Consider the following 14952-nt stretch of genomic DNA (forward strand, 5'->3'; position numbering starts at 1 on the left):
GTGCCCTCGCCTTCGGCTCGGGTATTATTCCATCCCTCGACAATACTATGAGGCAATAGTGCCCTCTCAACCAGGCCATAATAGATAAATAGTGTTGTCGAGGGATGGCATAGTACCCGAGCCGGAGGCGAGGGTAATATGTCATTAAAAGACAACACTGTAAGACCATAGTGCCCTCATAAGAATGTAATAATGTTTTTAGTACATAACGAATTGATAAAAATGATAGGAAAAACAATAATGTACGATTTAGTTAAATGAGTGCGGCCACGTCTAACTTTTAGAAATGCCATGGTCGGAAGCGTCTAAATACATTTTTCCAGGCAGAAATCTTTGAAAATACTGCATATTTCGTTGCTTGCTCAGTAAATTCGTCAGCATTCAAGTTTCCAAAAAATTGTGCTTTGCAAAACGTCGTCCGCACACAGCTTGTTTGCCAGTGAACAGCACAAATAGCGACAGTGACGTCATTTTCGTCAATATGAAGTTCGTAACAAAAAGCGCGCCAAAACATAGACTCCCGGGAAAGCATAGTCCCGCCGAAAACCATGGTCCCGGGACTATGGCTAAATAGTGCCCGGGGACTGAGTCAATGAAAACGTGAGAAAAAGTCACGTTCAGTACTAATTATCTATCATGGCCCGTTGAGAGGGCATTATTGTCTCAAAGTATTGCCAAGGGATGGACTAATGTCAATAGCCCCCTGAATAAAAACAGAGCGATTGCCCCAGTTATGTAATGATTTATTTTGTAAATGCTATTTGACAAAAACTTTTCTCTGTTGTGCGTGTACAAAATAAACCTGTATAAAACGAAATGACACCACACAAAATGTTTATGTTAAAATTTTCTTATAAAACATGTGGTATGGATTAAGCATTTCAAATCTGTTATGGCCCATACAATTAAATATGTTATGAATCATACAACTAATTAAATATGTTATGGACCATAGACCTAAATATGTTATGGACCATACACCTAAATTATATGTTATGGACCATTTTTCTTAATATGTTAATGGACCATAGACCTAAATATGTTATGGACCATACATCTAAATTATATGTTATGGACCATACATCTAAATTATATGTTATGGACCATAGACCTAAATATGTTATGGACCATACACCTAAATTATATGTTATGGACCATATACCTAAATAAATATGTTATGGACCATACACCTAAATTATATGTTATGGACCATACACCTAAATATGTTATGGACCATAGACCTAAATATGTTATGGACCATAGACCTAAATATGTTATGGACCATAGACCTAAATATGTTATGGACCATAGACCCTAAATATGTTATGGACCATAGACCTAAATGTGTTATGGACCATACACCTAAATATGTTATGGATCATAGACCTAAATATGTTATGGCCCATACACCTAAATTATATGTTATGGACCATATACCTAAATTATATGTTATAGACCATATACCTAAATTATATGTTATAGACCATACACCTAAATTATATGTTATGGACCATACACCTAAATTATATGTTATGGACCATATACCTAAATAAATACGTTATGGACCATACACCTAAATTATATGTTATGGACCATACACCAATAAATATACTGTTATGGACCATACACCTAAATTATATGTTATGGACCATACACCTAAATATATGTTATGGACCATACACCTAAATATATGTTATGGACCATACACCTAAATATATGTTATGGACCATACACCTAAATTATATGTTATGGACCATACACCTAAATTATATGTTATGGACCATAGACCTAAATATGTTGATCATAACTAAATATGTTATGGACCATAGACCTAAATATGTATGGATCATAGACAAAATTATTGTAAATGTTATGGACCATAGACCTAAATATGTTATGGACCATAGACCTAAATATGTTATGGACCATAGACCTAAATATGTTATGGACCATAGACCTAAATATGTTATGGACCATACACCCTAAATATGTTATGGACCATAGACCTAAATATGTTATGGACCATACACCTAAAATATGTTATGATATGTTATGTTATGGACCATAGGACCTAAATTATATGTTATGGACCATACACCTAAATTATATGTTATGCCATACCTTTATGTTATGGACCATATACCTAAATAAATATGCTATGGGCCATACATCTAAATAGGTGCACCACGAAATTAAAACCCCGCGAATATGTTCCGTATGCAACAACCCAAAATATAGACTCCGCGAATTTAAAGGGCTACACAGTAAACTAAAAGGAGAAAACATTAGATAATTGTATTTAAACTAAGATCCCAATTTAACCTTTACCTTTAATAATTTTTTAATGAGTAGTTGTTAGATATGGAATTTATTTCACACCGGTGAGTTATTTTTGAAAAGATACAAAAGATACGAGCTTTAGCGAAATACAATAACTTCGAAGTTCACTTCATTTGCACATTTGTACAATGTCCTGGGAGCGAAATAACTCGACGTATTGTGGAAGTAAAAATATATACAATATACATGTTCATAGTACACATCATGGTGAAGATATATATAAGTCAATAAATGTTAACAAGTCTTGGAAAAGGTGGCTTTAAAGCGGAGAATTACGAGTCCATGCGTGTCTCCATCAGCTGCCCCTTAACTCTACAGTTGATCAGACTGGCCATGTGGACTAAAGTAGCATCACTTTCTGGACTTTGCTGGAACGCCTTATTGAAAGCCCAGAAGGCAGCCTCGTATTCCTCAAGCTGTTTATGACAGTACCCCAGCAAGTTGAATGCCACGGATTTGTTTGTGATGTCAGGAAGATTACAGCACCACACCATGTCGTCACGTGCCTTTAACATGTCAATGTTCCTCTCCAGTTTCATACAGCACCAGAACTTGAGGAAACACGCGTACACGACAGGATCGATGGTCACTGTCTGTTTCCTAACGGTCGATGTGTTAGATTGTTCATTGCTCTGCAGCATGTGTGCATTTCCGTCTGGAGGGGTTCTGGAATAACGCTCTTTTTCAAATTTAAAGAATGCAATATCTGAGACCTGTGGCCCATTTTGTAAAGAGAGGTGTACAAATACTTTAAAACAATCTTTATAAAAGAAAGACCTTGCACAGTATACAAATCGCCGAAAATATGTGGGATGTCGAATGAGTGATAAATGTTTCAGTTTGAAAATAAGTGGCTTTAATAAATCATTAGTCAGATGAAAATTTCCCGCAGCTGCGTTCATGTGGCAGATATTGATATTTTCCATTAAGATGTCAGTTTCCGTTAATCTCTTTTGTGGTACTGTGATGCACAAAATATTTGGCTTTATGTCTTCATCCAGAATAGTCTGTGTCCACAAAAGTCGTCTCCGAATCAGGTCCACTTCAGTAATTATATCAGTGATGATCTGCTGTGATAAACTATCCCTAATGCATGCTCCCTTAAGTCTGTCTGATGCTTTGCTGGAGTATTCGATTGCTGTTTTCAAAGATTCTTGACGGGATGATATTTCTGTAAAATAACTACATGATTTAATTTCATAACCTCAGTTATACAGAGAAAAAGCCTACCTGAATTAGTTATCAATATATTCATAGCAGATTCTATTGTTGATCTATGGAATCGATAACATTCTAACGCATTGTTGAATAGCTGAGTTTGTGTTAGCAACCTAACCGTGTCTTTTCTAACAAAATAGCATGCCCGAAGAACTATAGGTTTTTCCGTGGTGCTGTATCTGTTTGTTAATAGATTACATGCACGCACGAAATAATTTGGACAACAGTTATCTTGTACACATTCGATCAGCCTATCCAGACACACTTGCACGGCTGTGAGAAGTCGGTGAGGAACCCAAAGTTTGGGAGGGGATTCCTCTATAACCCAGAAAACAATAGTCTTAAGTATATATGACGATATTATATCACCTATTTCTTTCTCAAATACAAACTTTTTAAGATGTTTAAGCAGACCAAAGCATTGTAATTGAGTTGAGTTGAAATCCCAAACTAACGCCTGTTCCACAAGCACAAACGACAGCCTCCAATCGAGATGAGTACGGTCACATTCCTTACATCCGACCGGGACGACGTAACAGCCTTGTTTTTCATGTTCTGAAATAAAATCCCTGGATGGCCATCCATAGTTGCGCTTCCGTTTTATCCATTCTTCTGCGACAGAAGGCCATTTAGGAGAGGGAATTGAAATAACAACATCTATTTTATCGATTCCAAACGTGTCTGGTTTAAAGTTCTCGCGATAAACACTAGAACAAGACGGTCCACATACAATATGGTCCATCATGATAAATGTGTCTCTCATTTTATCTACTGCACATTGCATGTCACTTGTAATATTTTGTTCAGAGCTCATGATGACGGCTGCGTTTGTTAGATAATGGATATTTCTTTCTGCGTCGTATTCAACGAAAGAGGATTCCAATTGTCGTAGTGTTTTGTCATTTGCAATTCTTAATTTGACATAACCTGCATTTGTTTCGCACGACTCTATCCAAAACTGAAAATGGTCTTGTTCAACACAAGTGTCATTGTCTTCATGTACCTCATAGTCCAAAAGAATTTTTATATAATCTATATCAGAGGTAGTTCCACTGTTCAGCGTGAGCGTTAACAGACCTTCTCCTGCACTTCCTATTAAACGTGTTTCAATCCCGACAGTCTCTACCCCCTTTATGATACTGAATATTTCGATAGATTGAGGTATTGAAGTTCGAGTCAACTTTATAATTTCAGCATTAAACCCTATGGCATCGAGAGTGGCACTGATTGCCAAGCTTTCCTCTTGGTGAGTTTCCTCGTGTTCCGGGTATTTATCTGTATATAAAAAAACTACATAACAATTTTCCATGACAGTTTGATGTTTACAAAGTACATGAAAGGAGATATGATTTTTACAAACTATTGATTGTGGCCTGCCATCAGTAATTCTTACTCAGGTATGAATGAATTAATCAACTCTGAAGTTCATGACATGGGTTAAGTATTCTACGACATTCGATTATGGGACGAGTTTTTCTCTGATTAATTTAGTCGAACTACAACTACAGTTATACATTCATGTAAGTGGTCTGGTATGATTAATTTGACCAAACGAATTACTTACCCAAAACAATGAACTACTAACTCTAAATAGCGAATTACTCAATTGAGACGATAATTAACTTGTGCGAGGCAACGAATTACTAACTCGAGACAACAAACAACTAACTCGAAACAGTAAACTACTAACTAGAGACAACGAATTACTAACACAAGACCACGAATTATTAACTCGAAACAGCAAGTTACTAAATCGAGATAGCGAATTACTAAATCGAGACAACGAAATAACGAAGTAACGCTATTACTCGAGGCAAACGAGCTGCTGATCGTTGAGGCAGGATTAACTGAAGCTTTGTATTACAAATTATTCCCACAAATTACTAATATTTGATACCCCTAGATCTTGGGCTCCGAAAAATATAACTGAGCAACTAATGAAATATTATTTTTAAATTCATGTTCGACTGTTTAAAAAAATCTTGCTTAGAACAAGCCATCTAAAGGACTTGAAATGTATGTTATCGTAGCATTGCATAAAAATGACACCACATAAACAATCTAATTAATCTATTATCATATGGAGTTTACGGGGTAGATAATGAACATCGATTGCCACAGCTTCTGAGTGGTTACCATGGTAACATACATGTTTATCAATATAGATAAGCTGTATCTCTATAAAATATCACATTTGCAAATCAATGAATGTTTTACTTATGTTTTAATCAGTATATATCCTTATTCTCAGTTCACTTCCTAGTTGATCCGTCAACACCCCCATGAGGACAATCGGAACGCCTCGCCTATACTCTACCTAAAATGCAGTATGGCACATTTGTAGCAAATAAACTGGTTTGGGTTTGGGTTATGGTTTCAAACTAGTTTACAAACTGGTTCTTAAACTAATACTAGATTGCTCTTAAAGTTTGCTTTCAAAAATGTCGTTTACAAATAGCAGTAACATACATGTACATTGTATATATGTATATCATGCAGGTACTTGGTATACTCAAGATGCTTTGATTTTACTACAGTAAAATTAATTACGATATCCGTACAATATCAATTTTCTAGATTCATACACTAGTAATGCTTTCTTATTACTCTGATTTCCATAATAAAGGAAAGGATTTGTATAGGCTTTGCCTGTTATCCAATCCAATAGTTAATATAATGTACTTTATTATTTTATGATTTATATTATAATCATGTTGATAATTTCTTGTATTACCTATAAAATATTATGAAATGATTCTATGATATCAAAATTTAATATTTAAATTTCTGTAATATCAACGAATAGGTTTACAAATCAATACAATTGGAAAAATGGTATTACATGAACATGGATGTTTATTTATTCGTGAAAAAATATGTTCATTTCATATGAGATTTTATGAAACGAGTCTAAGAAGTTTTTATTTTTGCGAGCCTTGGCGAAATCTCCTATGAAATTAACACAGCTTTAAGATACTTTTTATCACATAACTACAAATACCTACATAACAAAGAATTTCACGTCAAACTGTATTCCGAAAATCCAGCTGAGACCGCCATTTTGTCCCACCGTCATCGTAAACCTGACGTCACGTCATTTTTCCTGAAGTCATTTTATTGTTTCTGTCTGACGTCACAATGAATTTCCAACCAATGAAAATCGCTCCAGGTCATATTACACTAGTGACATACGCAAAAATATTACACGGGCGTAATCATTGGATATCAGGCGGATTATGTGATAAAATAAGAAAATATTCGCCTGATCACTTTGGCATTTACCTTTACCATCAATTAATAAGTCATATTCAATTTTGAGAAAACCCATGAGTAAATATTAAGAGTTGAAAAACCTGTATTAGTTTACATCCTGGTTAGTAACACAAATGGAAAGTAGCATAAGTAGCATGTAGCATACGTTAAATATCATGAATGTCAGGCAAATACAAATATAACCGACCGTGAATGGTATTTTTATTATATATATTTATTTATTTTTATTTTATTTATTTTTTTGCCTAGAGACTGGATCGAATGTAGTCCAAAATGGACCTCCGGGTCTAATTTTGACGAAAATGCCCATTAGGATTAAAGTTCTGATGACATATTTCACATTTACCAATCAAATTGATAATTCCAAATATTTTGACGGGAACAAAATGGTTTGCTGAGCGGATGGAATCAGTTTCGTGGATGAAGTCCTTTCGCCCATACAGCACACTATATGGAGGAGCATGTTACTGTTGCAATTTAATTGAATTTTGTCTCACAAAGATTTCTGTTTCTCCGAACTTATTCGCTCTAAACTAATCTGTATAATCTGTATAAAAGTTCAAATATAAGCATTGAGCTCAAACTTGGTAGCCCTTCATCCAAGCATGATGCATGCCCAATATGAGAACCCTGGGCCTTTTGGTTATTGAGAAAAAGTAGTTGAATGAAAAAAATACAACACGGCGCATGGCGGACGGCTCTTAGTAAATGAAAAGAAGTCTATTTGATCCCTGTGACATTGAATAAAGGGCAATATCACTCATTGGAATTAACTTTATAGCCATTTCACCCAAGGATGCAAAATGCCTAATATCAGGTCACTAGAGTTCTTGTTTATTGCCAAGAAGTCGATGTGGTGACGAAATATAATTTAAAGTTAACGTAGAAAATACATCTGAAGTGAAGATATGGTAGAGTGCGTAACCAACAGACCACCAGGTCCTTACCTATAGTTAGATGTTGTTAGATCCTGGCCTATAGTTAGATGTTTTTAGATCCTGGCCTTTAGTTAGATGTTGTTAGATCCTGACCTATAGTTAGATGTTGTTAGATCCTGACCTGTAGTTAGATGTTGTTAGATCCTGACCTATAGTTAGATGTTGTTAGATCCTGACCTATAGTTAGATGTTGTTAGATCCTGACCTGTAGTTAGATGTTGTTAGATCCTGCCTATGTTAGATGTTAGATCCTGACCTATAGTTAGATGTTGTTAGATCCTGACCTATAGTTAGATGTTGTTAGATCCTGACCTGTAGTTAGATGTTGTTAGATCCTGACCTATAGTTAGATGTTATTAGATCCTGACCTATAGTTAGAGTTGTTAGACCTGTAGTTAGATGTTTTAGATCCTGACCTATAGTTAGATGTTGTTAGATCCTGACCTATAGTTAGATGTTGTTAGATCCTGACCTATAGTTAGATGTTGTTAGATCCTGACCTATAGTTAGATGTTATTAGATCCTGACCTATAGTTAGATGTTGTTAGATCCTGACCTATAGTTAGATGTTGTTAGATCCTGACCTATATAGTTAGATGTTGTTAGATCCTGACCTATAGTTAGATGTTGTTAGATCCTGACCTGTAGTTAGATGTTGTTAGATCCTGACCTATAGTTAGATGTTGTTAGATCCTGACCTATAGTTAGATGTTGTTAGATCCTGACCTATAGTTAGATGTTGTTAGATCCTGACCTATAGTTAGATGTTGTTAGATCCTGACCTATAGTTAGATGTTGTTAGATCCTGACCTATAGTTAGATGTTGTTAGATCCTGACCTATAGTTAGATGTTGTTAGATCCTGACCTATAGTTAGATGTTGTTAGATCCTGACCTATAGTTAGATGTTGTTAGATCCTGACCTGTAGTTAGATGTTGTTAGATCCTGACCTGTAGTTAGATGTTGTTAGATCCTGACCTGAGTTTACGACCTTAGTTAGATGTTGTTAGATCCTGACCTATAGTTAGATGTTGTTAGATCCTGACCTGTAGTTAGATGTTGTTAGATCCTGACCTATAGTTAGATGTTTTTAGATCCTGACCTGTAGTTAGATGTTGTTAGATCCTGACCTATAGTTAGATGTTTTTAGATCCTGACCTGTAGTTAGATGTTGTTAGATCCTGACCTATAGTTAGATGTTTTTAGATCCTGACCTGTAGTTAGATCCGGACCTTTCGTTAGATGTTGTTAGATCCGGGCCTTTCGTTAGATGTTGTTAGATCCTGACCTATAGTTAGATGTTGTTAGATCCTGACCTGTAGTTAGATGTTGTTAGATCCTGACCTATAGTTAGATGTTGTTAGATCCTGACCTATAGTTAGATGTTGTTAGATCCTGACCTATAGTTAGATGTTGTTAGATCCTGACCTATAGTTAGATGTTGTTAGATCTGACCTATAGTTAGATGTTGTTAGATCCTGACCTATAGTTAGATGTTGTTAGATCCTGACCTATAGTTAGATGTTGTTAGATCCTGACCTATAGTTAGATGTTGTTAGATCCTGACCTATAGTTAGATGTTGTTAGATCCTGACCTATAGTTAGATGTTGTTAGATCCTGACCTGTAGTTAGATGTTGTTAGATCCTTACCTATAGTTAGATGTTGTTAGATCCTGACCTATAGTTAGATGTTGTTAGATCCTGACCTATAGTTAGATGTTGTTAGATCCTGACCTGTTTAGTTATTAGATGTTGTTAGATCCTGACCTATAGTTAGATGTTGTTAGATCCTGACCTATAGTTAGATGTTGTTAGATCCTGACCTATAGTTAGATGTTGTTAGATCCTGACCTATAGTTAGATGTTGTTAGATCCTGACCTATAGTTAGATGTTGTTAGATCCTGACCTATAGTTAGATGTTGTTAGATCCTGACCTATAGTTAGATGTTGTTAGATCCTGACCTATAGTTAGATGTTGTTAGATCCTGACCTATAGTTAGATGTTGTTAGATCCTGACCTATAGTTAGATGTTGTTAGATCCTGACCTATAGTTAGATGTTGTTAGATCCTGACCTATAGTTAGATGTTGTTAGATCCTTACTTGTAGTTAGATCCGGACCTGTAGTTAGATGTTGTTAGATCCGGACCTGTAGTTAGATGTTGTTAGATCCTGACCTATAGTTAGATGTTGTTAGATCCTGACCTATAGTTAGATGTTGTTAGATCCTGACCTATAGTTAGATGTTGTTAGATCCTGACCTGTAGTTAGATGTTGTTAGAGATCCTTACCTATAGTTAGATGTTGTTAGATCCTGACCTGTAGTTAGATGTTGTTAGATCCTGACCTATAGTTAGATGTTGTTAGATCCTGACCTATAGTTAGATGTTGTTAGATCCTGACCTGTAGTTAGATGTTGTTAGATCCTGACCTATAGTTAGATGTTGTTAGATCCTGACCTATAGTTAGATGTTGTTAGATCCTGACCTATAGTTAGATGTTGTTAGATCCTGACCTATAGTTAGATGTTGTTAGATCCTGACCTATAGTTAGATGTTGTTAGATCCTGACCTATAGTTAGATGTTGTTAGATCCTGACCTATAGTTAGATGTTGTTAGATCCTGACCTATAGTTAGATGTTGTTAGATCCTGACCTATAGTTAGATGTTGTTAGATCCTGACCTATAGTTAGATGTTGTTAGATCCTGACCTATAGTTAGATGTTGTTAGATCCTGACCTGTAGTTAGATGTTGTTAGATCCTGACCTATAGTTAGATGTTGTTAGATCCTGACCTATAGTTAGATGTTGTTAGATCCTGACCTATATAGTTAGATGTTTGTTAGATCCTGACCTATAGTTAGATGTTGTTAGATCCGGACCTATAGATCCTTAGATTTTGTTAGATCCTGACCTGTAGTTAGATGTTGTTAGATCCTGACCTGTAGTTAGATGTTGTTAGATCCTGACCTATAGTTAGATGTTGTTAGATCCTGACCTATAGTTAGATGTTGTTAGATCCTGACCTATAGTTAGATGTTGTTAGATCCTGACCTATAGTTAGATGTTGTTAGATCCTGACCTATAGTTAGATGTTGTTAGATCCTGACCTATAGTTAGATGTTGTTAGATCCTGACCTATAGTTAGATGTTGTTAGATCCTGACCTATAGTTAGATGTTGTTAGATCCTGACCTATAGTTAGATGTTGTTAGATCCTGACCTATAGTTAGATGTTGTTAGATCCTGACCTATAGTTAGATGTTGTTAGATCCTGACCTATAGTTAGATGTTGTTAGATCCTGACCTATAGTTAGATGTTGTTAGATCCTGACCTATAGTTAGATGTTGTTAGATCCTGACCTGTAGTTAGATGTTGTTAGATCCTGACCTATAGTTAGATGTTGTTAGATCCTGACCTATAGTTAGATGTTGTTAGATCCTGACCTATAGTTAGATGTTGTTAGATCCTGACCTATAGTTAGATGTTGTTAGATCCTGACCTATAGTTAGATGTTGTTAGATCCTGACCTATAGTTAGATGTTGTTAGATCCTGACCTATAGTTAGATGTTGTTAGATCCTGACCTATAGTTAGATGTTGTTAGATACCTAGATGTTTTATAGTTAGATGTTGTTAGATCCTGACCTATAGTTAGATGTTGTTAGATCCTGACCTATAGTTAGATGTTGTTAGATCCTGACCTATAGTTAGATGTTGTTAGATCCTGACCTATAGTTAGATGTTGTTAGATCCTGACCTATAGTTAGATGTTGTTAGATCCTGACCTATAGTTAGATGTTGTTAGATCCTGACCTATAGTTAGATGTTGTTAGATCCTGACCTATAGTTAGATGTTGTTAGATCCTGACCTATAGTTAGATGTTGTTAGATCCTGACCTATAGTTAGATGTTGTTAGATCCTGACCTATAGTTAGATGTTGTTAGATCCTGACCTATAGTTAGATGTTGTTAGATCCTGACCTATAGTTAGATGTTGTTAGATCCTGACCTATAGTTAGATGTTGTTAGATCCTGACCTATAGTTAGATGTTGTTAGATCCTGACCTATAGTTAGATGTTGTTAGATCCTGACCTATAGTTAGATGTTGTTAGATCCTGACCTATAGTTAGATGTTGTTAGATCCTGACCTAGTTAGATGTTGTTATCCTGATGTTAGATGTTGTTAGATCCTGACCTATAGTTAGATGTTGTTAGATCCTGACCTATAGTTAGATGTTGTTAGATCCTGACCTATAGTTAGATGTTGTTAGATCCTGACCTATAGTTAGATGTTGTTAGATCCTGACCTATAGTTAGATGTTGTTAGATCCTGACCTATAGTTAGATGTTGTTAGATCCTGACCTATAGTTAGATGTTGTTAGATCCTGACCTATAGTTAGATGTTGTTAGATCCTGACCTATAGTTAGATGTTGTTAGATCCTTACATATAGTTAGATCCGGACCTGTAGTTAGATGTTGTTAGATCCGGACCTGTAGTTAGATGTTGTTAGATCCTGACCTATAGTTAGATGTTGTTAGATCCTGACCTGTAGTTAGATGTTGTTAGATCCGGACTTGTAGTTAGATGTTGTTAGATCCTGACCTATAGTTAGATGTTGTTAGATCCTGACCTATAGTTAGATGTTGTTAGATCCTGACCTATAGTTAGATGTTGTTAGATCCTGACCTATAGTTAGATGTTGTTAGATCCTGACCTATAGTTAGATGTTGTTAGATCCTGACCTATAGTTAGATGTTGTTAGATCCTGACCTGTAGTTAGATGTTGTTAGATCCTGACCTATAGTTAGATGTTGTTAGATCCTGACCTGTAGTTAGATGTTGTTAGATCCTGACCTATAGTTAGATGTTGTTAGATCCTGACCTATAGTTAGATGTTGTTAGATCCTGACCTATAGTTAGATGTTGTTAGATCCTGACCTATAGTTAGATGTTGTTAGATCCTGACCTATAGTTAGATGTTGTTAGATCCTGACCTATAGTTAGATGTTGTTAGATCCTGACCTGTAGTTAGATGTTGTTAGATCCTGACCTATAGTTAGATGTTGTTAGATCCTGACCTATAGTTAGATGTTGTTAGATCCTGACCTATAGTTAGATGTTGTTAGATCCTGACCTATAGTTAGATGTTGTTAGATCCTGACCTGTAGTTAGATGTTGTTAGATCCTGACCTATAGTTAGATGTTGTTAGATCCTGACATAGTTAGATGTTGTTAGATCCTGACCTTAGTTAGATGTTGTTAGATCCTGACATATAGTTAGATGTTGTTAGATCCTGACCTGTAGTTAGATGTTGTTAGATCCTCTATGAAACGAAATGAGAGTAAGGATCTGTATTTTAATACAAATTACAAATGAACACACGATATACTGCTAACACGGATAATGATCAAAGCAATATGCGTACCTCCTGGAGCGGCCATAATGGTTCTTATATTTTCCTCAGGCAATGTTCGTGCTCCGGCTTCGTTTCAACCCTCATCGTGATTTTGTTTTCCAGGGTGGGTTGTAGCATGGCTGACCAGTCCCTCTTTCTGTATGCTCACGACATGTCCAGTCCGTGCTGCACTCCTACAAGGCATGACATGTTCATATACTAAATCCCGCATCGAAATTACTTTGTCACTCTTTATCGTATCCACATTATTGTTCAATATTTTTATATTCATATTCCTTGCACAATGCTTTCTGTATCCATACTATTAGGGCGAATATTCATATTCGCTCCGTTTCACGGGAGGACGCCCGTCGTTCACAGCTACTTTATCGCTGTTACTTTATCATATGTTCAATATTTTCTGTTTCTAAAGTTAATGTCCAATATTTTTTGTATTCACATTGCATGTTCATTCCTCTTCACATTCTGCCATCCATACTTTTGTATCCGTGTTACTATTCGTTACATGGATAAACTAAACATAAAAGTTTTCTATCGATAGAAAACATATATAGTTCATTATTTTTTGTATTCACATACATACAATGTATTGATGTCTACAGATGTAGGCCAACCATATGGTTTTCTTTTTATATCCGTATCTGAATTCACATTGTCTGTCCACGACTTCCACATGTATGAAGGATGTAGTCGAACCTCCTCGTATATGAGATATATTCCCGTTTTATATTTGCATTTTCAAAAACGTGTTCAATGTTTACTTTAACAAAATATTTAGTGCCAAATGATTGAAAGTTTATATCAATTGGTTTCAGAATTTAGGAATACCCTTCGCAATGAATTAGCACTCAGTTGTTGGTTCACTATGTCGTCTACTTATGTGTATAACGCACATACGATTGTGTTTGCAGTGAAATGATGAGTTGATGTTTCAATCTAATATTTAAGTGTGAGACGGAACCAGGAAATATTTCAGACAAGGGAGTGTACGACCATTTATGGGAAAATGGAGCTATCAAAACATAGATGACTCAGATAAATCAGGTATTGAAAATTATAAAACTATAAAATGTTTCAAAATAGCATTAAAAGGTCCACTACCTTTCCAAACGGTTTTCAATTTTTAAAATGTAAGTGTAAACCGACATCGATGATTTTATAGAGTTGCAAAAGTTATTGGTTTACCGTTTTTTTTGTTTTTTTTTTGTTTTTTTTTTTTCACAAAAACATTGTATTTATACTTCATGTAATACACAATACATGTTCCCTTCACAGAAGGTCTCTCACACTAATTGCCATACCTAAATATCATAATTTTCCATCAAACTGACATCCATCTTTCTTAATTACAGTCATTTAACACATTTGTCTCCGAACTTTTTCATTCCACAAATATTTATATTAAAAAAATATCGTTTATACTTATAGTGATTATTTACGTATATAAGTTAAGGAGATACGCCTCAAACTGTACTATATGTATGTGAGGGTACAGTAACGAGGCCCATTTTAACTTAAAACACAGTTTTCTTTTGTGTTAATAAAATCCTACTATACAAAGTATTCATCACTTATAAACCAATTATGGCGATAAAACACAAAAATCTGAGTGTACTCTAAATAAACTGCGAAGCGGTTAAAAACGGGCTTATGATGTACACTTAGACGTTTTTATTGTATCTCCATAACATAAAAAATCTATTCAATTTAATCCTTATGATTCAATTTACTAAATTTAATCTCTTTAATATTCAAAATA

General features: G+C 35.2%; 1 protein-coding gene and 1 long non-coding RNA gene across 2 annotated transcripts; both read right to left on the reverse strand.

Annotated features, from left to right (window-relative positions):
- Positions 1-727: 727 nt before the first annotated feature.
- On the reverse strand, positions 728-3135 carry LOC138336357 (uncharacterized). Its single transcript, XR_011210416.1, has 2 exons — positions 2144-3135; positions 728-1545 (listed from the first exon to the last, which is right to left on the reverse strand). It is a non-coding gene; the product is annotated as an uncharacterized lncRNA (long non-coding RNA).
- A 349-nt stretch (positions 3136-3484) lies between these two features.
- On the reverse strand, positions 3485-14658 carry LOC138336651 (cyclic GMP-AMP synthase-like receptor 2). Its single transcript, XM_069286181.1, has 2 exons — positions 13203-14658; positions 3485-4833 (listed from the first exon to the last, which is right to left on the reverse strand). The coding sequence occupies exons 1-2, from the start codon at positions 13216-13218 to the stop codon at positions 3485-3487; spliced, it is 1365 nt and encodes a 454-aa protein (XP_069142282.1). The 5' UTR covers positions 13219-14658.
- Between the last annotated feature and the right edge of the window lie 294 nt (positions 14659-14952).

The sequence above is a fragment of the Argopecten irradians genome, chromosome 12, assembly GCF_041381155.1.
Source record: "Argopecten irradians isolate NY chromosome 12, Ai_NY, whole genome shotgun sequence".
In the NCBI taxonomy this organism is placed as follows: Eukaryota; Metazoa; Mollusca; class Bivalvia; order Pectinida; family Pectinidae; genus Argopecten; species Argopecten irradians.